The sequence below is a fragment of the Chelmon rostratus genome, chromosome 4, assembly GCF_017976325.1.
Source record: "Chelmon rostratus isolate fCheRos1 chromosome 4, fCheRos1.pri, whole genome shotgun sequence".
Lineage (NCBI taxonomy): Eukaryota > Metazoa > Chordata > Actinopteri > Chaetodontiformes > Chaetodontidae > Chelmon > Chelmon rostratus.
In genome coordinates, this window is record NC_055661.1 from 14,601,801 (window position 1) to 14,629,367 (window position 27,567).

Consider the following 27,567-nt stretch of genomic DNA (forward strand, 5'->3'; position numbering starts at 1 on the left):
GTCACACATTTATTTAAAACCACTTAAAAAGTATCAAAATCAATTACTATCAAATTGCATTACAACAAAAACGTAGCAGATCACATAAATAATTGTATATGACAACACCTGGAAAACTGTGCGAATGCACGATGCAACCACTGCTGGATTTAAGAGGTTCACACAAATTCAAGTTGTATGGATGGTAGTGTATATTCATGGCAATAAGCAGTTCTTTATATTCTTTTCAAACATGCACTAGCCTGACAACTCATGCCAGAACCTGTGTCTGTCCCTGTAAACATTTCTTTAAGCTAAACATGAGCAGCTACTCTGATATGAGATAATGTTTTACATTCTAAATAAAGCTGGTGCAATCATTTATTTATGTGGACGGATTTTTTCCACGCGGGTCAAAAATCAATATATACAGTACGCACTGACACTCACAAGATTATAGATTTATACAGTCAAGATGAGAATTTGCTATTGTCTCACACTTTTTTTAAAATATCTGTACAATCAATCACAAAAAAGTCTTGATAATCACAGAACATTTTATCTGTAAGCCTTGTGATGTCGCCTTTCCTAAACAGCTCTACAGCTCACGTGTAGTTAAAAGCAGGTGAAACCGTCCTGTGCTCACGTCTGTACACTCGTATTCAGACGTCAGATACCGAGGATTTATGAACAAAAGGACGCTTCTCTGGGACTGTTTATCCCTGCTGATGTAAAGCAAATGGAAAGGAATGTGCTGATGTCAGAAAACTAGTAAAACCAGTATGTATACAGAGAAAGGTGATCAAACATTATCTCCTGTACTGCCCCATCTCAGAGCTACACTTCTGAAACAGTAGAATACTTGCTTCTTGTTCTGGACGAATTTTGTCATGACTGGAGGATGTTGCACGTATTTATGTGTGCTATCACCTGGGGGTTGTGACTATTGTCTGACCTCATATCATGTTACAGAAGGAGTCTGTGCTGAAGAAGAGGGGGGGGCAGAACCACAATCCTTCACATTGTTCCAGCCCCTCCTCCTCCTCCTCCCGCTGATCCTCAACCATCTCTGTTGCCCTGACCCTGATCACAACCTGGGGGGATGATGTTACAGGAAGCCTGATGCTCCCGGGGAGATAGCGCTCCTCCATGGTGACAGCCCCCTCTTCACCTCCTCTTCGACTGGCTGCCTGAAGGAGGAGAGAGAAGGGGGATGTGGGGTAGGTGGGGCGATATACGGGTGGAGAAGAGATGGTAGAGGACAGACTTTAAATTATCAATAAAAAGAGAAAAAAATAAATAAAGATCTCCTGACATGTCACATGTTGGAGCTGGACACGCCCCCAACTTGCAACCCTGAATCCCAAAAAGTTGGGAGGCTGTGTAAAACATAAATATAACAGAATGTGATAACTTACCAGTGCTTTTTCATATATACTCAACTGAAAACAGTACAAAGACAATATTTTTAATGTTTGACCTCATTCACTTCATTGACTTTTGATTTGTTGTTGACTTGATGCCAGCTGATTTCAATCAAGTTGGGACAGGAGCAACAAAAGACTGAGAAAGTTGTGGAACGCTCCAAAAACACCTGTTTGGATCATTCCACAGGTAAACAGCTTGATTGGGAACAGGTGATAGTATCATGATTGGGTTAGAAAGGCTCAGTGGTTCACAAGTGAAGAGAGCGAGGTTCACCACTTTGTGAAACAACCAGAGTTGCCATTTTCTGGTAGTTATCTTTTTTTTAATGGGCTGAAATCCGACATTATTTAAATCTCTCTGATCATTCCTGGTGAAAATAATTCCTGAAAATATTCTGGCTCTACACACAGATTTCCCTGCTGCTTCTCTGATTTCCGCTCTCCTCTTCCTCCTCTTCTGAGTTTTTCTATCTAACTCTGTGAATTTAAGGTTTATTTCACCAAACTGTTGCATGTGTTACGGTGATAAAAAAGACTGTTTCTGTAAATGGAGTCTGGTGGCTTTGGAAAGAGCCATGTAACAGCAGCAATGTAACAAGGAAAGGGTCCATCTCTGTCGGGATCATTTCCAAATAATGTCAGACGCTTTGAATAACAAATTTGAGCATGCTGGTGGCAAAAACAAACACCTTTAAAAGACAGACATGCAAATAGCTGGAGGGATTGCATTGCAACCCGTTTTCAGCGCTCTCACTCAATACTGGACCAATTTGTCTGTCCACTACTGGAAGGAAGGTGTCCCCCCAAACCTCTGTTGTTGTAACTGTAGCTGAGACATATTGGTAATGTGTGTTCAACTTTACCCAAGAAAAATAAAGGTTCAAATTACTCATCTTGATATCATATCAAGATGAGAAGTATATAATATATTGATGTCAGACCACAGACTGGAAAGGATTTTGGTTCTGTTCTGTTCTGTCCTTCCTACTGGTGGAAAAAACAATCTGATTTCCTCATCAAATATTTCATTCACAGCCACAGTGGCATTCCTAAGCCACGCTGCTGCACCCCCTCCACCTTCTGTAGCTGCATTTCATCATAACAGGGATCTCTCATCAGGTGATGTCAGCTTTGACGACAACGGCTCGGGTCGGATAATGCAGTTTTTTCCGTCCTCCCAACACGGCGAGGCAGCGGCGGCTCGCCTCCTCGTTTGAGCAGGCTGAGTGGGTGGTCAGCTACAAAAACAGCTCCTCTGTCTTTCCTCAGCCAAAGGAGCGTCTCTGTCAGCTACAATGGATGTGTTTACCAAAAGTGGGCCTAAAGGGGATCCTGTCTCAGCGTGCGGTTGGCGTTCCTTCCTTGCAGCCAGACTCCACCGAGCAGCAAATATTAGGCATAATAATGCTTGACAGTCAGCAGAGGCTGCATTCAAGGGAAAATAAATTGAAAAGAAAGTGGCTGAAGAAAAAAAAAAAAAGAAACTACAAGCAAGAGCTCGAAGCGAACAAACCAGTAAAAGCTAAAGATGCTCACAGTGAAAGTGGACTTATTTTGTTAGCCATGTGCGCCTCTTATTGCCCCTTAAGTGGAGCTGCGATTAAATGACTTCCTTATGAGTTGATAGATGTCTGACACTTGCCAGGCCTCAAAAGTACAACACACACCCAGGAGGATGTGGTGGCTTGGACTAACCATTAGGCCCTTTTACAGGCTTTATGGTAAGGACACCAAGAGTAAGAGCCGGAGGTAATCGCTCATCAAATGCAATTACGATGCACAAGAGCATGGACAGATGTTATCACCCAACTAAGAGCGCCAGAGCGACTGATCAGGCCATCTTCTCTGCAGTGACTCAAGTTCTATGTTTAAGATGTGAAGTTGACAGCAAATAAATATGATGCTGTGGTAGGGACAAACAAAACAAGTGTAATTATCACTGTTACTTTCAATGCTTGCCGTAAGTCCATAGTCTTATGTTAAGACACCTGCTTGCAAGACACAAACTGTCCACTCCTGCATGTGCAGAGACCAGCCTTGTGCTTGTGACCGCTACAGTATGAAAAAAGAAAGCAATGCAATCATACTGTCCTGACTGAACGGTAGTCCTTGGGTAGTATTTTTCCAGTTATTTTTAAGGGTCGCAAAGGAGAAAGTCAAAAGCACATAAAGGGCTGAGCAAATTTAAAACAAATATGACAGAAACGTCTAATATCTCAGCTTCGGGAAACTCATAGCATGTCAAACTGTGAATGAGCGAATAAACTGTGTGAATGTTTCAACTACTTTTTGGCGACTGATAATTGAGTGTCATCACTGGCGACTGCATAAAGAGTTACGCAAGATGTTCGAAACAAGTGATGTCAGATCTTATTGCAAATGAAATCCCCGTGTGTGGCTTAAGATGTGAGCCAAAGGGGAAAGTGAAGCACGATTTGTCATCTTAAAGTAAATTCCGTGTTGTATGTTATTATAAGTCTCCTTTTGTTTTCAGAACAACAAGAGTGAACAGTTCTGGTAAGACCTGTTTGTAAGGAGTGGGGAAGTTACCATATTTGTTGGATAAACAATGGTGAGAGACATTGAGGTGAAGAGGAATGGGACAGTGGCATGAAGCCTAGAGTCTGAGCGTAAGTGGAAAACTGCCCACACAAACACTGATGACACTATGGCAGCTTGATGATGCAGTACCTGCCACACATTGTTCAGTTCTGAGCATTTGAAGAGTTGTCCAGGCAGACAAAAGCCACCCCAGTCCTGTATTTACACATACTGCTTGACAGCTCCACCAAAGGGCAGCTGCTATTGATCCATGTCTATGTGTGTCAACGAGTACAGATTTAAATACACCATTTCCACTGAGCCAACACTGACTGGGGGTCATGCTTACTTCCACTCTGTCGTGCCCCTCCTCCTGCGGAGCTGGCAGAGCCTGGCCGGCTGCTCTGCTGTGGCTCCGACTGGGAAAACTGGGGTGCCAGAGTCAGGCCGCGACCCTGGTGAGCACTGCTCCGGCTGGCTGCTGTGTCGGGTGTACGGGGAATCTTGGGCTGGCTTGCAAATGCAGGGACGTACTCGCCACTGATGACAAGGAAAAGAAAGGGGAGAAGACGAACGAATAAATCATCAGTTTTTCTTTGCAGCGGTAAAAAAACAGACAAACCAGCATAGGCTTATGAAAAATCACAAAAATAAAAAATGCAGGGCAAAATAAGACAAGTTATCAGCTGAAACTGGGTACAGAACATCTCCATAATTTATGTTAAGGCTACACTTACCAAGCCAGCCTTTTGAGACGAGACAAAAAGCATCCGATATTGATTGTCTTTTATTTTCTTTCTGTTATCACTACTCTCATTTGCAACTTGCTTACGGTTCCAAGGATCATTCAGAGAGGTCATCCTGAGCTGCTGAGTAGCTGTGAGACATTACAGCTATGAACAGATCTCATTTCATAGAAGGCTTCACAGAAATCATGGCTGTCTCGGGGTACAAGATCAACCTTGCACAAGCCTCCTGTCCTTGACATTAGATAGCATCCGTTCCACTTGTTTCAGTCGATAGCCTCCATTTCTGGTGGCAGCCTGTCAGACTATTTTATCAATACTTTCAAGATACCCAGCAGCAGCTATTAGTAGGGTCATCCATACCATATACACTCTTAAGGTACCGGCTGCATATGTACTGCATTCCTATACTACGTTTTTTTTGTGATTTCTAGTCATTTTCTAACCAAGATATTGCATCTTTTGATACTATAAAACACATTTAATATAGTAAGACTTTTAAAATGAAAGGCAGTGTGTCTTCAGTTTTACACACATATTACATCACACACTTGTCTGTTCTTTGTACCCAGCTGTTATTCCTAGTCATGTGTATGTACATTGAGAGCGATGGAAAACAACAGAGTCAAAGGCCTTGTACACACGCTTGGCTAATAAAGTTGACTCTAATTGCCCGTGATTCAGATTAATGATCAAGCTACACATTTCTGAACAATCAACACAGATCTTAGGCATGGTTCCAGAGTCTAACGTATCTTCTTCAGCGATTGTTGTTTGCACTTGAGTTTGCCACATCGATATTTAAACACATTGTTTGCCTTCCAAGCTTCAGTTTCTCTCTTTGAAATGCGGACAGGACCGGAGCTTTGCTTTTACCTGCCAGGGTGCTCCTTGAATCACCATTAGTTTATCTTTATCTTCCCTGCATGTTTACTTTCTGATAAACCTCAAATTAAATCAAGTTGTGTCACCTACATATTTACGCACAGTGCAATATTTAGTCTATCTCAGACTAAAACATAAAAGAATCCAGCAAGTAGATAAAATAGGTAAAAAAGGTAAACATTTATTAAATGTGGTACAGATGCTGATGGGCTTTCTTTACCAAGGGGTCAACAAGAGAGGACCACACAGTCATGTGTGTACAGGAAGTATAGCATGGGGCATGGCAAACATCCTTGGGGGGCTCCTGTGTTGATGGTGGGAGGGGATGAATGGTGGCTGCCCACACACAGCCCGTCAGGAAGGTGAAGATCCAGATGCACACGGTGGAGTTGAGTTCCACGGCTTTGTGACAAGTCTAGAGGGGACGACTGTGTTAAACGCTGAGTTGTAGTCCACAAACAGCATTTTAACATGAGCTGAAGATCACTGCGGTGAACTCCTGTGGAAGAACAGCTGGCATCTGACGGTCAGGAGCTCCCCGGGTTGGCCAACAGATATAAATAGTAAATAGTAAGCACTGGAAAAGGTCCTTTTTTGTAGTGGAAACCACAAAGAGGCCAATTTGTAGTCATGTCTCTATGAGTCTGAGACACACAGAGGATCATGTGGCTTCCAGTCACACAGTGACAGCCCAAACTCTGCCAATGTCCTTAGCAGACAGGAGCCAAACGACCTACATCCTGCGAAGCAATCCTATACCATAATAGATGGATGGATTTCAGTCAGCACATTCTTGTTCCTACTCACAGCAGCCTCAACATCCCTAGTATCACCAAGTATAACCGAATGTTACAAACTGTACTAAATGGAGGCCTCTAACAGCTTCCCAAAACTTGCTTGTTCAGCCCGTACTTGTTGCATAAATGACAATCCCTCCTGCAAAGTCAGCAACTTAAAGAAGAACAAGGTGTCAAGACTTCAGTCTTTAACTTCGATGTCTCAATGGCAAAAAGTCTGGCTGGCCTCCCAGGCATCACCTTGTGTAAATGAGTGTAAAAAAAACAACTATAAACAAAGACAAAAATATATATCTTTTCATTTGATATGTGCCAAGTTTCTGTGTTGCTAAGATTCTATTCAGCTATCAATGACGCCGTCTTGAAATATCATCTCACTATAAAAGTCTCGTCCCTGAACTGCTGTGAAATGAACTGGTGTTTTACGTTACTGGGAGAAGGGAGCCGGGATAACTGAAGCAGTTTCCTGGGGCTCATAACTCTCCGTGGGATTCAGGAGTCAAGTTCCTCTGGGATTTAAAGGAGAGGAGAGGCAGGGGAGGTTTCGTTGAATAGGTCTCTTTGTGGGCTTTGCTCGTTTAAACGCATGTCACAGTCTCACAGACCAGCTTGGCAGTGCTGAGTCACTGATCGGTGTAGATCAACGCTCTCGCCAAATCTCCCCGCAGACACACATCTCAAAAGTTTACTCTTAGCTGACTTGCACCATTTATTTTTATATGCCTCATTCCCTAACAGCCTTACTCTGGTAGCACAAACTGCTGACTAAATGCACCTACAAGATGAAGACTAGTCATTGAAATACTTTTGTTGCTTTATTGCAGTGTTCAAACTTTTTCTTGAGCTCCTTTTGAAGCCAAACACAGACGTTTATTCTATCTATCTATACCCAGTTTCTGAATGACAGTCGGTCTGTGGCAGACAGACAGGAAAAATATGGCGCTGCATAAGAATGGCTTGGATCTATTTCGCACAGGCCTCCCCCTCTAACCATTTACAGGCTTGCCCACTCCCTTCTGTTGGGCAGTGAACTGAAAATTTGCAATTAGAACAGGGCCCTTTGAAGAGGGGCTGTGTATACAGCCACTGTACCATAACTTATCATCCACCCTCTTCCACCAGCCTGCAGTCGAGATAGGCCTTCTCTCCTCCTCAGAAGTGACAATGATTCACAATGCCTGTTGAAGCATGCTGCTGCTGTATTTTATATTTAATGTTATGTGTCTTCTGGAGGTCGCCAGGGCACTAACTTTTTCATTGAACTGAAATGCACGCGACACTAAACTTGAAACATGGGATAATTTTTTTAAGTCGAACATTTCGTAGGTGTTGGCCTACAAAGGCAAAGACTGTCACGGCTGTGGCAGAGCACACAGCTATCAAGCAAGCTGCTCTCACCGACTGCATCCTGCTCTCCCTCTATCTTTGTCTGACAATGATTACAAAGATGTGGCTTTTTCACAGTCCACGGCATTATTTTTAAAGAAAGACTTAACAAATAGGTAGAAATCTTCAAATGTCTGGCGCTTCATCTAAGCTCAAAGCCATTTATGTGGGAGCTTACACAGTCATGGCGGTAGCTAAGACAGTATTTGTTGCTCCCTTCTGGCTCACGTTTTGGATGTGATTGAACAGCATGCCAGGAGCCCTCACAGGTCTACAGTTTCTAATTTCTGTGTGTTTACACCAGAGTGGTAGGAAACCATTAGGTAATGGCAGAATCTCTGCCTCCAAAAGGATTTCTCCAGTTGAGCCATTGGCTGGTAGTTGGAAGGACAGTCTAGCTGCTCTGGTAAACAATCCATGATGATGTACTCCAGTTTCTGTGTACAAGCGCTGTTGTACAACATTATATTCAGGACAAACACCACAGGAATATACCGCATATTTCTGCATTCATGTCTATTTTGTCTTATTCGTTTTAGCGATGCCTCTCTGTGTTTGTGTGTGAGGTCTCAACCCAATCCAAACCAATATAATCAATATAGCAACTTTCTGAGCTCACAAAAACTTTTCAGCCTTTATTTGCAGCAACTTCATTAAAACACAGAGCCTTGTTTTATGTGTGTGTGTTTGGGGTTTACATTTGTGTGTCAGGTACCTGGCAGAGTGTCCATTGTGTTCCTCCTGGGAACGTCCTTCTCTGGCCCGCCCTTCATATGGCCCGTCCAGCTCGGACCCCTGGGACAATCGGCCACACTCTGAGTCTGAGTGTGTGTGTTTGTAGGTGGCAAAGATGAAGTATTAGAGAATCTTCACACTACTTTTGGAATTGTACTAATATTGTATTGCCAATTTAACACACTCTGAGCACAACTTGATGTCATGCCAAAATGTGAGCCAAAATATGTCATTAGTCATTTGGTGCCCGTTTTGCTGAGTCTTTATCCCATTTGCTTTCTAAGGAAGTTGCAGGAACTTCCTTGCCTAGTGGACACTGGGCATCACATCAAATGCATGGAATAAAACCAAACAACGAGCAGCAGGTGGAAGGGAAATGAAATTGTCCCACAAATATGCAGTTGATTTTCAGTCCACACAAAGTGTACCAAGTATGGGTAATCTCACAGCAAACAGCTGAGGAAGAGCTGCAGCATTTTGGCATGGTCAAAGATATATTGTTTAACTTTTCTGAAATTCTACTGCACTCGTGGCTATGTAGTGGTATATGACATTTGGAAGGTAAATAACATGCACCCACTGATGCTGTGACGCAGCGAGTCAGCAGTGCTGGGACGACTGCCGGAGCGTGTAGGAGGTCGGGAGTTGTGTCGGGAAGGAGGCAGACTTCCTTCCTCGCTCTTCTGCCTGCTCAGAGGGTATTCCCTGTCCCCCTGACTACCGGATCGAAAATCCCTGCATATGACACAAACACAAACAACAGGTTACGTAAGAACTTGCATAAGGATGTTGACTTTGATAGGCAGTGCCATTTTTTATAGCACACCATAAAACCTCAATATGAACAGTTTTACCGACCTTAATTCATTAATTAACCAAATATCTACACAGTAATGTATAAATAAAAATGATTATAACAATGGGTTTTAGTTATTACGTGTATTTATTTATTTGCTCCCTTATCTCTGTGTCCAGGTCATGTGAAGGACACCAGTCCCTCACAGCTTTAATATCCATTACTCTAAAATAATACTCATTCTTTTATCCCTCCAGTCTGGCTTACAGCTTGAGTTGACAATGATCTGCCTTTCAGGACCAAGCAGTTCCAGTTCCAGTCTCCTTCTGCTCTTTCATTCATTTACATGAACAATTCAGTCAGGTGTTGCGATGATTAACGGCAAAATGTGTCTGAACCCATTCTTTCTTCGACCTACTGCACTAGTTTTAATGGCTGCCGAAACTTGTGGTTGAACAAAGGGGACGGCCCAGCCATTGTCAACATGACCTCTTGGTCAGACTACTGTGCTATTGTAATCTGGTCCACCTTGGGGGGAACAAAGATAGACGTCAGGTGTCTGTGTCTAAAAGTAGTATTCCCTGGTGCTTTACGCATTATTTGGAAATGACTGTCTACCGTGCCTGTACAATGAACAACTAAAATACCCTTGAGCAAGAAACGTAACTTTGTCCTGCACACGTACTGTCACTCTGACACTCAGACACCATGAAGTGTCAGTTTAGGAGTGAACTACAATTTGGACTGTCTGACACTGTGTGTGTGTATATTTAACTTACGCCGCGCTGATATTACGATGGCAACTTGGTGTGACCGGTCGTTGTAGGGGCTCATCAACACTTGGCTGCGGCAGAGGGGTTGACTTCCTCTTCACTTTTGCCATGTTGGTCATAATCTGGAGAACAGAGAGAACTTCGAAACATTTTCTACATCTCTACATGATCTCAAGATCACTGTCAAACTTTTGAAATGGGGTTGGCGTGTGATGAGAAATCACAGTAACTCGCCAACACAGAGCAACTGGTTTGACATAGGGATGTCGTGGTGTATCACAGCCCCTGGTTACACCTTTTCTGATTTACATCTTAAATTCCAATCAAAGTCAAACAGAGGTACTATGAGCCCAAAGGGCCAGTCACTAATTCAGTGTGAATACTAATGAAGAGTGGTGGTGACATGAACCTTAAAAAGCTTAAAGCATAAACAAACTTTGACAATCTTACAATTCCTAATGGGTCTAGTGTCTAATGTCTCTTCCCTGTACACACACAACACCAACAAACATTATCACTTCCCCTTGTCACAGGTATTATTGCCTTTAGCTGCTGCAGATTGAAGTAGCTGGAACTGTGAAGAACCACCAAACCTCAACAGTTGGTGTGTGTGCAGATGTCTGAGCCGCAGACTGACAGAACTTGTTACGAAACTAGTAGCCTTTATGAGCAGTTTATGTGTAGCGAGTGTGTACGTTGATCTTACTCCAAGGTACTCGGTGGTGAGCAGACTCTCCCCAGACAGCTCCCTGGGCTGTGGTTGGAGGACTTCCTCTGTATCAAGGTCTGTCTCCATTAAATCCTCCTGACAATGACAGTGATAGTAAATCCATTCAAATCACATCATTTGTAGTGGACATAAGGTGTGTTTCAGAGACATCTAAAATGTATTCTATTTATATGAGGTCTACCACCATTAATCAAGGGATCAAGGTTCATATATTATCATTTTACCACACAGGGTTGTACAATGACATGTTAGCTGTAGCATTTAAAATAAACATAAAATAAAGCAACATATACATTTATTTATATATATTCTATAAATATGTTTCATATGTATATATCTAAATATGTATATATACATACATATACATATATATATATATATACACACATATATACACACACACACACACACACACATAGATATATATATTTATGCAAACACAGTAGGTTGTTCTCTGTTCCACTGTGCCAGATTGTTCATTTTCTCGTAGTACGAATTCTCATTGTTTGAAATCTGGCCGATGATGATGGTGTCAACCGCATGCTTCACACCAGACTTCTCTTCATGTTGTAGGTTTACAGTGTGAACAGGAGGGTGCTGAGCACACAGCCCTGGGGGGTTCCGGTGTTGAGGACCCGAGTGGAGCAGGTGTGAAAGCCAATCCAGACTGTTTGAGTTTGGTTAGTGAAGAGTGTGGTACTCAAGCAGAGGGTGCTAAAATTCAGATCAGATCAAATCAGATTCATACAAATGCACTCTGGCGGCGGTCAGGGTGGCTGAGATGTTATCTTTGAAGTGCTAGAAGACCAGTTTCTCAAAGCACTTCATCAGAATGGGGATGAGTGTTTAGACTAGACACAGCAGATTCTTTAGACTCAGGGACAATGGCGGCTGTCTTGAAGCAGGTGGGAACACTCTCCTGTGACAGTAATACGTTAAAAATGTCAGTAATAACATCAACTAGCTGACTGGCACATGTTCTTGGTACACGACCAGGGATGCTATGAGGCCCGGCAGCTTTGCTCACATTCACTGTCAGCAGGATTGTTCTCACATCCGCTGTGGACACTGAGCGTGGCCCGTCCTCTGGAGGAGGAGTAGACTTGGCAGCTGACTTTTCGGTGAATAGATCAAAGTGACCATAAAAGGCATTACGCTCATCTGGCAATGTGGCCTCGCACAACACTGTTACATAAAAGCCTTTGAGGTGTGTTGAATGCTGCGACTGTTTACTTTGGTGGCGCCTAATTTACTTGGATACATTTTAAATTTGATTGTTCGCAGTAACATTTACCAGACTCTATGAACTAGGATAAACACAAACACAACAACTGGTACCACGTCACATGGCACCAACAAGACACCAGTGTTGTCTACACTGGCTAACATACAGTATATCAGGTCACCCTTACAGCCATAGTAAATGGATAGCAGCTACACATACACCAGATCTCTGATCAGAAGCAATGGAATAAGGGCACTCGCACTTGAGGAATTCTTATGCGACCATTAGGGTAATAGTGGGACACATATTGTACGCATACATATACACACACATACCTTGGAGACTCCAGCCACTTTAAATACTACCATATACCTTATCTTGATAACCCACTTTCCCACAGAATCCAATCTGCCGGACCCATCAACCCCCCCTTTACACACATGCAAATGCACAAACACAGGTGGGAGACACCCAATATCTGTGTCATGCACAGATTGCCATCTACGGGTTTGAGAAAGGTGTCAAATATGAGGTGTTCTTTTCTGGCGTCCTCTCACCCTCATTTGATCACATCCTGTTTTTGTTCATTATTCCTATAGCTGTGTTGAATTAATGTGTATATGGGTGTATTATGTGATGGGGGAAAGCATTAACTTATCAAAGCATAACGGTTTAAGGAGAGGACTTACATCGTTGTCATCCTCTTCTTCTTCGTCATCTGACTCTGGCCCCTCTTCATCAGCTGGGTGAAGCACAGCCACAGCAGAAGGATTAAACAAGTCAACACATTTTCCAAAAAAACAACAGCAGTAGGCATCACTTATAATTTCGGAGACACGTACCGTTTAAATGATAAAATATAAAAACAAGGGATTTTGTGATTTATGAGGTATCTCATAAAAAAAGAAATAATTGCTAGACATTGCTAGAAGACACTTCTCATGTGTTAAATAAGCTTCACATGTGGCTATTTAATTTCCTGCTACATGAAACCACCTTGCAAAGCAGCTGCTCAAAACGCCTAATAAGTACAGTTTCACTTAAATTCTAATGGAAGTGTTTTATTCTTAAATGTACATATACAGGCAGTACATCCTGTTTGAATACACATTCATATAGCACAACACAACCACCTTCACAGTAAATCTGACTCCACTAACCTGAGTTCAGCTGCTTAACGATGAACTCGATCTGTCTGTTGAGGTCTGGGTTCTCCTCCTTGCTGTAGCAGCCGAGAATCTCCTCTACACTCTGCACATGTGAGGGAAAACACATGTATCGTCAGTGTATGCGCATAACTGCACAGCTGAAAGTTAGTTTCAGAATCAAAATCAGTGACTCAGCGTTCAAAGGCATAGCATGGCTCAAAAGTGCTGATTTTTAGACATGCGAGTGAGTTGATTGTAACATACTGTTCTTGTAATAATAGATCTCTCATGTCTGAAGCATCTGCTTGAATATTACATTTTTGTTGGGTAGTCCTATCCATACTCCAAATTTGATTGCATGAAGAACAATTAGATTTCCAACAAAACCCAGCAGCTCATCAGCCTCTGGGACAGTGGCTGTGTCATATGACTGTGAACACCTGCTGTTTCCCTCTAAATGATCAAACTGTGTCTGTTTCCTCCATGCGCTCGAAGACATTTCTGCTATCTCACCATCTCTTTGGCTTCCTGTCTCACAGAGGGAATACACAGGATGCTGTACAGGGCTCCGTTCACATATGGCCGAATCTGAGGAAAGCGACACGCGCACACACACGCACACGCGCACACACACACACACACACACACACACACACACACACACACACACACACACACACACACACACACACACACACACACGCAACAGCAGCAAGGGAACATGGATATAGAGAAGAAAAAATGCTTATGCAGTGGATCCAAATATGGACGCTGGACATTGGACGTACAATGTGTCACAGTGGGTAATAAAAATCCTAGCTGTGGTAAAACTACAACAGCTTATGTTAATGGCCCTCAGAAAAATTATAAAACTAGAGCTGTTAAAGCTTTATAGACGTATAGTTGCTGCTCATTTTTATCAAGACTTCCAAACATTCTGGAAGGCTTTATAGCCGGCCTGGATGATGTCAATTTGGGTTACAGCGGTATTGACATCTGTGTTCAACAGATTTTCATGCTGTTCACTAATGACGTGGTGTGCGTTGTCCACTTTGGCGTTTGGATTCAAGTTTTAGTTTAGCACTGCCAAATATTGCCAACTCTCTTTTGTGGTCCAAAGTTTTCTATTTGCTGTTTTCTGAGAGTGTGAGTATGTCCCTATACTGCATGTGTTAATACGTTATGTATGCTGCGTCCATGTTTTTCAGCCCCTGAGAATGTGTTCTGCATGGAGATTACATGCATCGTGTAATATCTGTGATCAAGTGTCGATGGATGTGTGTATCACCTCATGGTTCTCATGTCCAAGGAGGTCAGTCAGAACCTTTAGCACGTGCTTGGCGTTCTCTGCACACTTCCTTTTTCCTGTACAAAGACAGCCATCCAACGCACACACGCAGACACGCACATGCCTACAATGTGACTTTTATATCCGTTTTAAGATAAGATGATCTTTCATTCAGATTAATAATTAACGATCCCCTCTAGGTACAAAGCAATTGGCGATAACAAAATATTATGTCATCAATTAGTCAGCCCCCTGCATCTAATAGACATGCTTTGTGACTCTCTGTGACATCCCCTGAGCAGGTGAACAGTGAATTTTGGACTTTTTGACTCATTGCCAGGGGTTGGCTGATCAGCCATCACTCTCAGAACAGACTGGATCTCAGTGACATTTACTACATTTTTAAAATTCATTAATACTCAATGGGCCGGATGGGAATGTAGTGGGCTGGATGTGACCCGTGGGCCGCTAGTTTAAAATGTGGGCTGGGTCCGGATTGACTTGCCGTTTGGTCTGGATGCGGACCGAAGTCCAGACTTTGAGAAGCCCTGCTCTTGCCCAACATTTTTATCATATCTTTTTCTATATGCAAGATAATAAAACTGCAGTTAAAATACCAATGCAGCGCAGTATCTTACATCTTTATACTGTGTATAAAAAGGGCTAAGACATAACTGAGAAAGAGGGAGTGTTTCTTTTGACATGAATAAGATGCACTCTACACATGATGTAGGAGGAAGTAAGTTGTAAGGTTGTTGCTATCCAATCATCCCTACATTTTTCTTGGTTACGCGTCAATAAACCCTTGAAGTCGATACAGTGTTGAAGTGCCAGGTAGATATACAGAGCCGTATACCACAAATGTGGGTGGTTTTGGGCTCAAATGTGGGTGCGTCAACATTACGTTGCACAACTTCCCTTCAGTACATGATTATTGATTATTCCCAAATGTTTTCATCGTATTGCCTTCGTCAAGATGGAAAACAAACAAATGAATGAAAACAAATGTTGTGTTAGAGGAGAGCTGTGTGAATTAATTTTTTTTAATAGATTTGTATTAAAACACATTGATCAGCACCTTGCTGTGCGCATTCCCCAATTTAGAAATTGTCAAATATGTATGGGACTGTTAATGTTAAACCAAGCTTGAAATCGCTACTGCAGTCAAGCTTCATACTGCTGTATAAACAGCAATTCAAGCAAGCGATTCCAATACAGCTCAAACAGTCGCACCGGGGAGTGGCACTGTCAGCAGCACAACTCATGTCGTCAACCTCCGCAACTGGCAGAGAAGTGTGTGAGGATCTGATAGGGATACTTTATAGCTACAACTGGACATTTTAGCTTCAAACAAATTATGGGTCCTTTCTAAAGCACAGTAACTCACTCAGTCATTAACTTTAAATTTTAAAAGCCTCTGTCTAAAACTGTATAGCATTTTGCACATGATCTACTCAAATGTATTATGAAAGTGCTCTGTATCTCCATGCGCCTCGTCTTTACCTTTCGTTCGCAGGCACAGGTTCATGAGCAGAGCTGCAGAGTACTCTAGGGTGTAGTCGCTCAGACAGTCTGAATCCTGCAGCTCATCCACCAGCCAGCCGATCAGATCATCTGCTATCATGGCAGTCTGCTGGCTCCTCCTACCAAGATATGATGATAAATGATAAGTTAAAGCAGCTTGAAGTTAAATATTTGCGTTCCTTGACTGCACAGGAATCCTGGTTGATATCCAAGGGAAAAAAAACTGTTTGAACTAAAATCAAAGACAACACTCAAGATTTTGAAATGAAATTTTCAGTTTGATTTCAATAATCTATATCATCGGTTCCTTGTCCATATTAATGTGTTTGTATTATGAGTATAGGCCATCTACAAGTACAAGTTGAAATAATGGGAAATCCCTATTTTGAGATCATACTTTTTTGGGGGTTTTTTACATTATAAATGCTGCCATATTGACCTATGGCAAAATGAGAATATCAGTTTCCTGACTGGTTGCTCTGTGTGTTTTCCAATCATGTACACTCAATTGAAAATGACAAAATTGTGTTGTCAACTTACAAAGACTACTAAAATTTACCTGAGGCTGAGTTTCTGCAGGGCAACTAGCACATTCTCTCTAGTCAGGGAGTCTTTTTCCTCCGTCCTGAGTGCCTCCGTCAGAAGTTTCAGAAGAATGGGGATTTGGGAGAGGTAAACCCGACCTGTAAGCATTAACACAACATGGAACTGACATCAAAAGGCAAGAAACAGGCGTCACTGGGCGATTTTCAATAAAAACACCTGTTTTTTAATCTAAGCTACAAGTAGAGACTTCAACCATGAAAAGCCATAAATTTGCCAATAACTTTTTCATTACAACTGTGAACACTTATGAGGACAAAACAATACGGCAGAATTGTCTCCTTAACAGAAGCCAAGCTGACAGGGCACACCAAGGTTGGGTAAACCTGATGCAAAGAATATTTGTACCATCTCAACCTCTGTCTGTTGCTGAGAAGAAATTTAGAGTGCACAGTTTACTTGTGCAAAGTATTTAGGCACCTTAAACCTTTTAGAAAGGCTCGGACCACAGAGTCTTTCTGACAAGACATTCCAATGACTTAAAAACATTTCCTTGTAGTTGAGAATGAGAGTTAATTAATAACTCTGGTACAAAACAATCTAAACACCACCACTTACTACATAATAGGAAGTAATTCAGGTCAGCACAAATGATACTGTCTTTACAAAGTGTCCTCCATAGTTACTGGCATGCTGCCACAGAGGATCATTAGCGGTTTCAAACCTGAATGGAAAATTATGATAAAAGGTCTTCCATGAATCTATGTCTTCAGATGCATCCAGTCAGACAATGACTCATCTTAATAATGATGCTTAACCAAATGTAATGCCAGTTGAGCACTTACCCTCTGCAAGGGAAGCGAATGCATTGATGAGACGAGCCGTGTACTGGCGGACAATCTCGTTCTTCGATCTCAGTAAATGAAGCATGGTTTTCTACAAAAACATCAAATGTAGGGCGATTTAGAATATGTTGTGCTTTGAGGAACAATCAAGAACATTTATTGGCAATTTGCACAAAATTACTATGACTTCTGAGCAGGCATCACGGGTGATGCTGATAAATGCCAATGAGCCCTCTGCTATGTCACGTAAGTGTGTGAAAGGGAGTATATCCTGAAGTAAAGGTAGCACGGGGGTTAAGATGAGATCTTAAGAACCCACCCACACAGCTTTGTGGAACTGATCGAATCGAATGGGGCACGATATGTACGTTGCAAGAACCGCCACTGGGCCAATCACAGTGGGAACCTTACTTCTCCAGATGGACAGTCGGTTCCTTAAAGCAGGGCCATTTGTACTTTAGGCCATTGTCAAACACAGAACATTTATGTTTGTGACTTGATTACAAGAAATTGACACCCTTCCACTATTATTGTGGCTCTCTACAGTAAATGGTGTCATTTAAAGCTGGCTCGGCGCACCATGGTACATACAAAGAGCTCAGGTTTGAGGTGAGGATCATTTACTGTTCGGTAAAGGGATAGTCTTTACCGCGGCGCCCTGTGGCCAAAGGCTAGGTAAAGGCACTGTGAAAGGAAAATAAAAGAAGAAAAGAAAAAAACCAAAACAATAAAGCACGTAAGAAAGACATGTGGCAGTAAGGCCTCCGAAGACCTTTTGAGAGGTTGAAGTTTGAATAGAATGTTTCCTGCTCAGGCCTTTTGTTAAGTAACTTGCTCAAGAGACTGCTACTCAATCTGAGGCCGGGAAGACGTCACCAGAAGCCTCCAGTCAGAATACAATGAAATTATTCAAATTACATACTGTTAGATTACAGAATATATTGTGGGTCAATACATGTCTGACTATGTGTTTGGTGTCTGATAAGTATTAATCATCATTTTGAGGGTTTTACTGAAATAATAAAAATGATGTATCTCTAGATTAAACCGTTTCTGGCAGACGCTTCTTTGCTTTCACAGATTTTTCTCATCAGTGGAAAGAGCTTTTCGTTGCCATCTATAGGGGAAAAGTCAAAAGGGACAATGCATAGTTTATAAAAACAAATAACTCAGAAGCATCTGATCTGAAATGTCTAGTTTGTGTACAGTATATGCTCTTTACCCACTTTGCAACATAAAGTCAATGGCAGGTGAGACACAAATATTGTGTGCCAGCAAAGGTGCCAATTCATCAGCTCAGGCCTGGCTGAAATTAGAGCCTGGGGATTAATTCGGCAGTGAGGCAGTGAAGTTATTTTTTACTTTGGCTCTGGCGGTTACATGAAATACAGGCTGGGAACCACGAAATCACTGTCATTTCAGTTCACATCAGGAGACATTCTGGGAGAATTCTGCCATAGTAATTTCTATATAATGTTAAAACACATCACAGTACAATTACATTAAAAGCAGTCCAGTGGTCCCACCTGTTTAGTGCTGTATCGCTCCAGCAGGTCGTTGCTGATGTAGGCCTGAAGCACTGTGTCTCTCTGTTCACCAGGGAGGGAGCGAGTCAGTCTCTAAAAAACATGAGGAACAGACCAATGAAGACCGAAAAGAGAAGAAATCCAAACTAAAAATGAATGATATCTCCTCTCATTCATGCTCACACACTGCTGTACTGTACTCACGGCTTACAGATATACACTATAGATGTATTGAGCTGTATGGTAAGACAGCAAACATTTACTGGGTTAACAAAGAAGACAAAATGCAACATTTGTTAAGTTTATCTTGCATCATCTTGTCATCTTAAAAGAATCATGGAGATGCTACAATTACAACATGCACTACAGTATATCATACTAGCTTTCCCGTAAAATGCTAATCACCAAATGTTCAGTCCTAACGGATGTCAAGCTCTGAAGACCAGGAACGAAAGCTTCACTGAGGGTTAAGAACTGCTCAGATTTCAGCAACTGTGATTTCGCAATCATGCTAATTGCTCTTTGCTACAAAATGTAAGACTAAATTTTAGCCTGGATTAGAAGATTACAGCAAAAACAGTAAGACAGAGAGTTAAATAAAGCAAACTTGTGAGCTTTAAGGAAGAGGACAAAAAGGAAGCAGCAGTGGTCGTACATATCTTTAGAGATAAAATAAAAAAAAAAGACAGCCACTTAGCATTGTGGTGGCTATCATGAAAATAAAAATGACATGTGGCATAAGAGGAATATGAGATTGTGAACACACTGTGCAAGAATATGAATACTCACCCAGCGCAGCGCCTGAAGCAGCAGGGACCTGAGTCTGTCGGGGCCTTCAACCAGGTCTTTCTTTAGCTTCTCATAGTCCAGTGAGGGCAGCACTGGCACCTCCTTGGATCTCCTGGAGATGAATAAAAAAGACGTGTCAGCCATGTTTTATCATGGCAGTTATCAAACTGTTCAGATTAGCAGAAAACCCTGTAAATTTAAGACTTACTGCGGCGCAATAGAGGCGCGTAGCATCGAGGAGGCCTGCAAGTCAGAGCAAAATTGTGAAAAATTCTTCCGGCTACATTTATCACACTCTTACTTTAATTTGTGGAAAACATAACCCATGCCACGGTTCATCTTGTATCATCCTTACTATCTGGTTAGATATTGTGAAAATGGGTCATTAGTATCTTTTGGACATGCATGCATCATGCTCGTGGTGCATGCCGAGTCCCCGTACATACAGCACAGTTCTGTTTGGCAACGTCCCCCATGCAGTCAGTGACAAGGACATTGAAATAATTCAGATAGTAAAAGGTACCAGAGAGGGCAGGTTAGTGTGAAACAGCCATCCCTTCGTCTGTTACACCTCAGTCCTACATGTTGTTGATTTCGAGAAAAGGAAATGGAGGCTTCTTAACAGAGCAATAGTATACCATTGTGGTGGTGGTGTGGGTGTGGAGGAAGGGTGAAAGAACTAATTACTGGTGTTTTCTGCTATTGAAAGGGGATGGGGATTTTGAGGCCTGTAATCCTATCTGAAGCCTGGGTGGTTAGGGCTATGGCGGGATCAAGGTAGGGTCGGGGGAGTGATCCGTGTCATCTGAGGTATCAGGTGGTCTGGCCGTTTTCTGCCTTTGGTGTGCAGTAGGTAATACGGAAGTGGAAGGGAACACTGATACTTGGATTCCTTCCCAAATTCCTTTCTCTCTAAACATTTCAGTTGCCAGGAGGAATGCCGAAGGGCAACAGGACATGTTTCCCTGAGACATTTGACACTGGGGTGCCTGAACTCCAGTCAGATCAAGAGTGGCATCCAACAAACCCAAGAAAATACTGAGGCCAACTTTTGATTTTAAGGGCAAATTTATTCTCCAATTTCAGCTGCACAAAGCAAAGGCTTGACCTGGATTCTCAGACAATGCACAGTTTACATAAGAGATGCTTTTACTCTCTTCACCTATTTAGCATGTCTTCTCACAATTTATTCTTTTATGACCGTGGGGACAGCAACTGCAGGCCATCTATTGTTGATCTTATTGTCTAAGCAGACGGCTCTGCTCCACGGTGTCATCCAGGTTTTCTCCCTGCGGCAAGCTAAACCACAGCAGAGTAGCAGAAAGAAATCTGTGAGAGCCATCTCAATGTTATAAAGGCCTAAAGAGTCTGAAGATTATGGTCAATTATGGATTTATGTTGCAAGAAGCAGAACAGTTGCTTGTTTATGTGAGGGCAGATATGGTCTCTCAGGTCTCAGTTACAGCTGAGACACATATTTTATCCAAGTTACCAGGTATGTTCACTATTGTCCAACAACTTTTGGCAATCAAAGTGGGAAGTTAACATTAACCACCAGCCAAACGCTCACAGGATTTGGCTGTTTGTGTCCCATTAAAGTGATCTGAATTAGGATTATTATTTGAGATGTTATATCATATGTTTACCTTAAGTGCCAGCTATTAAAGGTTTTAAGAACCGACACAATTGCATAAAGCGTTCTGATCGCCTCTTTTCAGACTACTGTAATTTAAGCTACCCTGTCTGACAACCTGAGCGTGAGAAGAGTGCTCTTACATCTCAGCACCTTGTGTTGGCCATTCTTTTCCCGTCATGGTGGCTCGTCTAAAGTCTTTCAAAATTTGTACTGTTCGAAATGTTAAGTGCCGAAAACTGAAACTGACAGCGTTTATCTTAAAAAAAGAAGGCAGACAGCCAATGAGGAGTGCTGAGAGGAGGAACATTGCCTGCAGTCTTGAGAACAAATGACTTTAATGATGAGGTACGCCCAGAAAAAAAACGCTTGTTTGGCTTTACAAGGGGTCTGACAAAAGAGGTCATTCTTACAACAAATGAGGCCAAACATCCCGTTAAACTAGGACAGTCTACTAGGAACCAGAGGAATACGGCAGGGAGTATAGACTGAGTACAGAGACAGGCAGAAATTTTAATCTGTAGTAAAGTAAGGGGAGGCAGTAAGACAAGGAGATGAGGAGGAGGGCAAGGAGGAGGAGGACGAAGAAGAGGCACGACGAGGCACAAGCAAGATGAGTAGTGGGGACCCGAGCGAAGACAGGAAGTAAAGATGAAAACATATGAAACTTACATAGCCATCATCATAGGGACTCATAGAGTAATATCCCTTTGTGGACAAAAGCATCACACACACAAAAACACGAACACACAGAAAGAATTTGTTCAGTTCAAAAACAGAAAGAACCAAGAATTCACAAAAGTTCAACACCACGATGAAGGCCACGGACAATAAGCGGGACTGTCAAGGATTTAGGGACAGACAGTTTCGGTTCATTCGCTCTGTAAGTGCTTTCAAACGCTGGCAACTACGATATTAACATTTTCACCAGCTATTTGCTGTTTAATTTGAGTATTTCTACTCTATCAGCTCCTCAAGCACAAGTATCACTGTAATTCTAACCAATACAATAAAAACAAAAATAAAGTCTTACAAGTGGTTGATGAACTTTAGATTTAGTGAGCCACTGTGACTTGTGTTTGAAATTGGTCATTTTCTACGTACAGAGTTGTGTAATGTATGTTTAACTTTTCAACAAGGCTTCACATGTGTGTGGATTAATGCAACACCAGGATCCAGTACCTATTTCCAGGATTCCAAGCGCAGGATTACACCATGGTTTGAAGTTGGCTGCGCAATGCACAGGATGCAGAGAGAACACTAAACCCTCCTTTTCCAAACATCTGTAAAAAATCCTTCTCAAACACAGAGTCAACTTTACCAATATGTGTGACGTAAGGTCCTGAGAGGAGTTTTCTCTGCTTCAGGTGTAAGACTGTGGCTCCTATCAACAGTCCCCACTTGACATTTTCCATGCTTGTACTGAAATCATCTTGCCTTGAGGCCTTGTGTTTTGTTATTGTTCTTCCAGTGAGGCGTGAAGGGGAAAGAGGGAGAAGAGAGAGGTGTGTGTGCTCTCACTCACAGTGCCAGGTCTGGTGAAGTCGGTGCTCTGCACCACGCTCTGCCTCATCTGGCTGCTGAACAGGCGAACACACACACTCTGCAGGTACTCAGGGGAGATCTGCGAAAAAACAGCATGCCCCTTGAGCTTTAAGATATTGTGTATGGGTAGAGGAGGAAGAGCAGGGTTGCCATTTTTGTGTCCCTGTTTAACAGCTGTGTCGCCTAGTAGCAAGTGTGTGCATATTAAAAATACTTCTGTTTTAAAACTACACGATGTGCATAAAAGGACTTTTTGTTAAGTGTTCGCATATACAACTGTGAGAGTAACGGCCAAATTTAACCACTCATTTGTGTTGCCGTGTGCCTGTAAGCTGCGTGTTAGAATGTGTGTTTGTTTGGCACACAATCAAGCCAACCCACCATTTTTCCCCTGACGGTGGCCTCCAACGAGTCAACCAGCTCAGCAGTGATTCCAATCAGGTTGTGGTAGTCGGCCTGCATCTTGTTGAACTTCCGCACGTAGCTAACAACGCGGCGGTCCGACTCGACCAGCTGGAGCTGCAACTGTTGCATGGCCTCTGTGCAGGCACACAAACAGGAGACAAACAAAAACAAATAAGCAACATCCTACTTTACTTTTACTTTTCACATTAAGTCTTCAAGTCAGTATTTCAGATGATGCTTCTATTTTTAAGGGAGTGCTGAGCAACCATTAGACTGTACTTTTCTATTACAGTAAAGCAACAAGCAGGTGTCGTGTTAGGGTTTCAGTGGGTGTGAAGCTTATATCCCTTTCCAGAAGATGGACTCAAGAATGAAATTAAGCCAAAAATTACACCACCTACTCTAGAAATCATTGAGTAACTGACACTGACAAACACAAGTTATCATATAGGAAGTCTGCAGTGGGGTATATTTCACACGATAAATATAATTTGACAGTTACAATAAATGCAATACACTGCAAAAAGTAAATTATAGGAGAGAGGTATCTACCTTTAGTATTCCTTCCTCCCTCCTTCTGTATGGTGCCTGTTAAAGAATACACTCTAGCACGCATTTCAACACTAATCAAACATTTCTACTGCATCTGTTCCCTTATCCAAAGCCATAACACAGAGAAAACACATACAACGAAGGCATATGTGACGATACGATGCCTTGCTTAATTTGACAGGACATAAGACAAACACACAGCATGCTATATATCCTGTTTGAAGCCGGGCGCTGTTGTCACAAAAAACATTTGTTTCGGATTAAGATAATCGGCTTTATTGTTTGATGAGATCTAAGTGTCGGTATAGGACCAATACTAGTTTGTTTTAAAGGGAGGGACAGATCCATTTCATAAAACCCTTGTGTGGGCGAATACAGCTGGCATAGAGTGCATTTACGTGCACTTGCGTAGCCAGGCCATTTGACCAACAGTAATATTTCACGTGTCAGCTGCCACAAGTGCTGCCCATAGAAGTTTGCACATTGAGAGATTACAGTATTTACTAGATAACCTCCTTTGTGTTTTATATACGCACATAGAAGTCAGATTTTCTCTGATTAGCCCTTGAGATGATAGTTGCTATATTAATCTGTATGCTTTGATTATCGGCCAGTGGGGTTAGGGTTTCATTTCGTGAACTTGTAAGGAGGAAAATCTACCGAGTTTCCATCAGAAGCAACAATATTTTACTAGCCCTCCTAGTCTGAAGGGATTCGGGTGAGTTAGTGTCAGATTAGGTCCTGCTATTTTCAAATGTAGCCATTTCTAAATGCAAATCAGGCAGGGTTTGTTTGCAGGATATGAAACAACCAGGTCTGGGCAACAGGCTGACTGTTAATGAATTCTTTAGTCACCTACAGAAAGGCTTTTTATTTGAGATTTAAATGTGCAGCTCAGCCAGAAGGCAGAATGGAAATCACTCTGTACTTGTCCTGTGTTAAATCACTGAGTTGTTCCCGTGTAGATTTAGTTGTGTTTTTCCCACTAGCTGATTTAGTTTAAAGCCAATTCCTAGAGGCAGTTGTGTCCTTTAAAAAGAGTCCACACCACGATTACTTAATGTTATGCAATCTAATTTAAGACAATATCACTGCCAAACATCCAATTCAATGGCAGTGTAAGAGGCTGAATTGAGAATTTCATAGATACAAGTCCTTCTTCCACTATGGTAAGACAGGAAAGTTCTGACACTGTTACATTTCCATAAAAACATGTTAGATTTGCTTCTCATATCATGCCACTGAGAACAGCAAAAACACTGAAACAAAAATATAAAGGCACCCATCTGTATTCTGATGGTTTTCTCAACAATGACTTGAGGAAATCACGATAAAGGATACATATAAATTCAGTAGCCTTGGGGTGTTGGGCGGCTTCAGTGTCACTGACAGAAACTGCTCCAGCTTATCCTTCAACTGCGGAACCCAGGTATCCTAAATACACATAATGAGGTTGGAAGAGAATATGGCCGTGTTTACTCTGAAGGTGGCACTGGGCAATAATTTTGCATTTGTAATATCTAGTTGCCAATAACTAACAGCACCTGGAAAAGGTCTTTGAAGGAGGGGTGGACAGTGGGGTTCGGAACGAAAGGCAAGGCATAGTAAGGTAAAAACTTTGTGGTCTGGCTCAGTGCTGCCCCCCGGGTCTCCAGGTACTGCTTGAAGTGGGAAATCCTCTCCTCAAACTCACCCCGATCCTGAAGACAGATTCGGGTTTTCCAGTCAACTGATTTATTTCAAGTCAAGTCAAAGTACAATGAGCTACACAGCAAAAGGTATATTCCAGAGGTTAGAAATGAGTGCTTGTACGGTGCAACAACAACGTCATACACAGACCACTGAGTAAAAGCCTGTAGCACAGCCTAGTGGTCATTTTGAGACATTGCACATTAGATATTCAGCAAGAGGGAAGAGAAGAGACATAGTTGGATTTTGTTTGCAGATAATATACAAAAGTAAATATTTTGTTAAAAGAATATTAAAACTTGAAAACAAACAAACAAAAACCTTGGATCTACATACGTGTCTACCAGGGTGCCTTCTCAGTGGGTAGATGGTGAAGTGGATGTGAAGGTAGAACTCAAGGCTCTGGGCCTCGGCGTCTGTATCTTTTACCTCAGAGGGGACATTGTCTGCCCACAGTTCAAAGAACACTTTGTGGTCTCCGTCATCAAAAGAGCTAAGGAGGTCTTTCTAGAAAAGTCAGAGTTATAGAAGAGTAGGGATGAGAAAAAACGCTAAATCTGGAAAGGTGTCCAGTAGCAAGAACAATTTGCAAGTTTTTTAGGATGATTTTATTGACATATTAATATTATTACGATTATTGACACACAATAACATGAACAAGGCTTTAAAAAGACCTGGCAATGGATCACTAATAAAAAAAATTCAAAAAGCCTAAATTTAGAAAAATATGATTAAAACAATTGGGTCTTGACTCTGTTCTCTGGGACACCCAATTCAGTTGCTTAAGGACTACACCATCGTTTCATGATACTAATATTTAAAAACATAGGCTAATATTTCCAGGTTGCAGCAACTGCATGCCACTTTTCACTGCTCTCCCTGCTCATCCCTGCTTGTCAGCTCCACAAATAATCTACAAACCTGCAGAAACAACAAGTTATGAGGAGTGTATCAATTACCTGAATGACAAAGATCTTTGAGTCTCTGAGAGAACTTCCTTGAGGCTTTGAGACGAGCTTGCCTTTGTTTTTGCATTCCTTATCGAAACTGTGAACAGTCTCCTCAAAGTCCTCAAACTTAAGGTACTACAAAAAACAAAAAAAAAACACAGCGTAAACAAGCTTCACAACTCATGTCTTGACAAATGTCTCTATCATGCTCCACTAAGCAAAGTTTATTAAAGAAAGGTTCTGCATGGACTTTGCATATTGCTCTCTGTGCAAGTTCTCAGATTTTTAATTGGTTACCTCCTTGATCATCCCAAGCAGATCGGCTTCAGTTGCCAAGATGTCCCCCATCTTGGCTGCCTCCCTGGAAGTCATGTGAGTGCCCAAAACCTTTAAAACACCTACTGACAGACTTCTGCTTTCATTAAATAACGGCTGGAGTTCCTGCAAGCATTCTGCACATCCTGCAAGAACAGGAAAGTACATGGCACTGTTAAAAGTCACCTAAAGAACTTCATTCCGCTTTCGCTTGACTATGCTGCAATTGCATTTAGAGTCTTTGTATTAAAGTCTAAAATTAAGGTAAAGATGCATTACAACGGTTTTCATTACCAATTAACAAATTAACACTTACATCTAATTTTAATGGCATTTTAACCACATCGCGAAAACAGAAATCAGATTATTTCTGCCTTCGAAAGTTAACACAATCTCCAAAAGCCAACTTCAGCAACAACATCAACATGGCAAAAATATGGCAAGCTAGCACTAGCTGACAAGCTAATCAGTCAAACATTATCTGATGTTATGAGAAGACCTAAAGATAATTCTCACCTTATTCGCGCATCATTTACTTGGCGAATATAGGCTTAGATCGGTTTCAACGTGTTCATCCGCAACCGAAACCTACATAATCCATTTTCGACAATGCGGACTGGCTTGATTTAGGCTAACATTAGTTAGCTAGCCATTAGCTAGCAACCGTACACGGATAGGACGCTAAAACACCTAGCAACCAAAGGTTGGGATATGCAGGCTGGAAAGCAGAGTTAGATGTCGTAAATAGTGACAACACTGTAACTGTACACGCTTAGTGAAAGCATCCCATTTTGT

The 27,567-nt window shown here is 41.9% G+C and overlaps 1 protein-coding gene across 4 annotated transcripts; it reads right to left on the minus strand.

Annotated features, from left to right (window-relative positions):
* Nucleotides 1–27,396, minus strand: LOC121605120 (lisH domain-containing protein ARMC9). 4 transcript variants are annotated; one of them, XM_041934901.1, is made up of 26 exons: nucleotides 27,289–27,396; nucleotides 26,755–26,918; nucleotides 26,467–26,592; nucleotides 25,844–26,014; nucleotides 25,363–25,518; nucleotides 25,160–25,252; nucleotides 23,819–23,843; nucleotides 23,243–23,400; nucleotides 22,842–22,940; nucleotides 21,989–22,024; nucleotides 19,892–19,926; nucleotides 19,684–19,795; nucleotides 18,895–18,987; nucleotides 17,369–17,459; nucleotides 16,540–16,663; nucleotides 15,960–16,099; nucleotides 14,457–14,533; nucleotides 13,682–13,756; nucleotides 13,181–13,271; nucleotides 12,710–12,762; nucleotides 10,772–10,870; nucleotides 10,072–10,187; nucleotides 9,077–9,231; nucleotides 8,477–8,582; nucleotides 4,297–4,487; nucleotides 1–1,169 (listed from the first exon to the last, which is right to left on the minus strand). In XM_041934901.1, exons 2-26 carry the CDS (start codon nucleotides 26,827–26,829, stop codon nucleotides 1,147–1,149), a joined length of 2,520 nt encoding a protein of 839 aa, XP_041790835.1. In that variant the 5' UTR covers nucleotides 26,830–26,918; nucleotides 27,289–27,396; the 3' UTR covers nucleotides 1–1,146. The 4 variants fall into 4 exon arrangements, 2 of the variants coding, with proteins under 2 accessions (XP_041790835.1, XP_041790836.1); XM_041934902.1 differs by lacking the exon at nucleotides 21,989–22,024; XR_006006787.1 differs by lacking the exon at nucleotides 1–1,169 and having other exon boundaries at nucleotides 4,359–4,487; nucleotides 8,477–8,556.
* Nucleotides 27,397–27,567: the final 171 nt, after the last annotated feature.